The sequence below is a fragment of the Arachis ipaensis genome, chromosome B09, assembly GCF_000816755.2.
Source record: "Arachis ipaensis cultivar K30076 chromosome B09, Araip1.1, whole genome shotgun sequence".
Lineage (NCBI taxonomy): Eukaryota > Viridiplantae > Streptophyta > Magnoliopsida > Fabales > Fabaceae > Arachis > Arachis ipaensis.
The window spans coordinates 19,733,241-19,736,097 of NC_029793.2; the positions used below are offsets into that span (position 1 = coordinate 19,733,241).

Consider the following 2,857-nt stretch of genomic DNA (forward strand, 5'->3'; position numbering starts at 1 on the left):
TTTAATAATAATAATAATAATAATAATAATAATAATAATAATGGACCAAACTATGAAATGAACATAAAACCAAAACAAACGGCAATAAAAGTTCATCACTTAACCAAAGTAATACAGAAAATAAAGCATTAAAGTTGTCATAGAATACTTAGTAACTAAAGCAGCACATTACACAAAAACATTGGATGTGTGTTGCCGCTTCCTTATGTCAATAACCTTAAAACGTCAAGCTTGTAAATTCAATCATATCAAAACTGCTTGCTAAATTCAATCATAAATTCACGATATGTTACTTATGGCCTTATGTTTCCATAGTGAGTTGAACTTAACATAGATTCCATCCACTTTGGACAGTTAATCTCATCAAAACCATGAGATCCAACAGATAGAAAGAAAAATACACCTATAGGTTTTCCCAATGCCATTGTCTATTAAATTTTGATGAAGTTGCAGCAGCCAAATTACACAAAGCCTCTGCCAGTAGCACTAGATCTGAAGTGTATGATGTTGCGTAAGTTTAACAATAAATAATAATATATGTTTGTTTAAATTTTAACAATGAACTTAACCATTAAAACAAAAACAACTTAACCACCGAAATCATAAATCACACGCATTTAGTAATTAACATTTAGTCAGATCAAGCTCCAAGTTCCTCACCCCTTCAACTAAATCAGCAACCCCAGCACCAAACGTTCCAAATATGTAATCATAGGTCAGAAACGCATCGTCAAGGGTATCATGCAAGAGCCCTGCAGCAACCACCGTGGAATTTGCTCCAATCAAAGCGAGCAGCACAGCAGTTTCCAAACAATGCTGCAAATATGGATCCCCACTAGCACGCACCTATAAGAAAACAATTAAATACAAAACCGATTAACTCCAAATTCAACAAGACAGATAGAAACACATACATCAAAACATGGTAAAATCCATAATTGGTTCCGAAAGAATTTCCGAAACTCAATTCAGGAAGATTATACTTGAGCACCACACCAAATTGATGTTACAAATCTTCCAATATGAGATTCTAGTTCTCATAATTCCATAAATAGAAACAAGTTCAACGCTCTATATACCTGGCCTCTGTGCGCTTTCTCGGCTTCACAAAAGGCCTTGATTACAAACTCTTCGCAGAAGATCTTGTGTCTCAACTGGGCACCAAGCAGCAACTTCTTAGCATAAGGCTCAAACCCACCCTCCATAAAAGTATCCTCCAAATTGAAGGTCAACTCATCAGCCAAAGCCGAAGAATCACCCTCATCCAAACCACCAACCTTGAAACTCGCCGAATCGTAATCCAAGCAAGACCCCAAAGCGTTCCTCACGAACCCATCAAACAGCCCACTGGTCCCAACCCTCTCCGAACCACCACCGATCCTCACGGAACTCGCGGTGCTCCTCAAATTCGAAGACGAGCCAACGGTGCTGCTACACGAAACGGGGCCGTTGAAGACAGAGACGGGGCTATGGTGGTCCCTCTTCCAAGAAGAACCACCAAACTTGCTCGGCGAGTATGAGAAGGAGCTCCCGAGTTCCTTAAGGTTCAGTTCATCCCCTCTGCCGCCACCGTGATCCTCACCGCCCCCGGAGAATCCCGACAGTGGCGCGTGCTTCACGGCCGCTGGCGCCGGCGAAGAGAAGAGGCACGAGAGACCCCCCATTACAGGCTTCTGTGACGTCGACGCCGTCGAGGACGACGAGGATCGAGACCCCATATCGAAGTCGCAGGAGCCGTGGGCATTGATCTGGCATGGGTGCGGCGTCGAGCACACACTGCTCGGTGGGCTTGCGTACAGGGCTATGGTAGAAACCGCCATTGCTGAAGAGGAAGATTAAAATACAACGCTTCCCTTCTCCTTCTGCTTTTGTTTTGGAAATTAGGGTTTCCAATCCCAAACTCGAACCTAAAATAATTATAATTATAGAGTTCGAATTTCCTTTTTCTTTTTTCCAGAAATGAGAAATCCAATTGAAAATAAATACAGAATAATCTAATAATTGGAATTCTCTTTTTCCGGAAGGAATTGACGTTAGCCCTAATTATTTTTTTTAAGTTACCTAGTTACTGTTGTGGTGGCTCCCAAATTGAAAATAGAAAAAGAGCGACTCAAAGAGAGGAAAAGTATTTTCTTTCCTATGAGAGGGAGGGGGTGGGGGGAAATGATTAATCCTTTGAAGAATTCAAAGATTAATTTTGGTGTTTGTATTGAGAGTATCTATCGAGGAGTATACAGAGATTCTAATCCTAATAAGAGCGTAGAAAAGAGGGTGAAAAAAGAACCCTAAATAGATGAGAATTTACAAGAATTGGAGGACGGAGAGTCAAATAAGTTCGTAAGTTGGAAGTGAACGCAGAGAAAGAGAGAAAGAGAGAAAGAAGGGTTCCGTCTTAGAAGTACGCAGGATCTGTCATCTTGCTTGATTTTGTTGAGACTTGTTGGAATTGTTCAGCGGCCAGGGAATGGAAACTACGAAATGACGGAATTGCCCTTCGTTAATCTTGTGAATACCCTCAAACTAGTTCCGTTTAATTGCTGTCCCCTGAACCGGAAATTTATTTTTGGATAAGTTTGTTTAATTCTTTTGTTTCTTTAACGTTTAAATAACATAATTGTCCCTGATTTGGTTTTTAGGTTTGATTAACGGACGTAAAGTGGGGATGCTTCGTAGATTGATTTCATAGATATTTTATTTTTGGGTCCATGTTGGCCTTCTTAATGCAACACCAATGAATCTAGACGTCATTCTGGGGGTGAAATAAAAAGCCTCCAAAAAGTAAAAGAACGATTTCTGTTTTTAAATGTTCCGAAATACTCTGTGTTCTAATAATTTTAATATTTAATTTTAATTAATA

General features: G+C 39.8%; 1 protein-coding gene across 1 annotated transcript in view; it reads right to left on the bottom strand.

The window, feature by feature from the left end:
• Positions 1–2,131, bottom strand: part of LOC107617819 (probable GTP diphosphokinase RSH2, chloroplastic) — a gene marked incomplete at its 5' end in the record, with an annotated part of 5,171 nt that extends 3,040 nt beyond the window's left edge. The window contains 2 exon segments of the mRNA XM_016319689.2: positions 661–846; positions 1,080–2,131. Coding sequence (XP_016175175.1) covers positions 661–846; positions 1,080–1,820 — 927 coding nt within the window.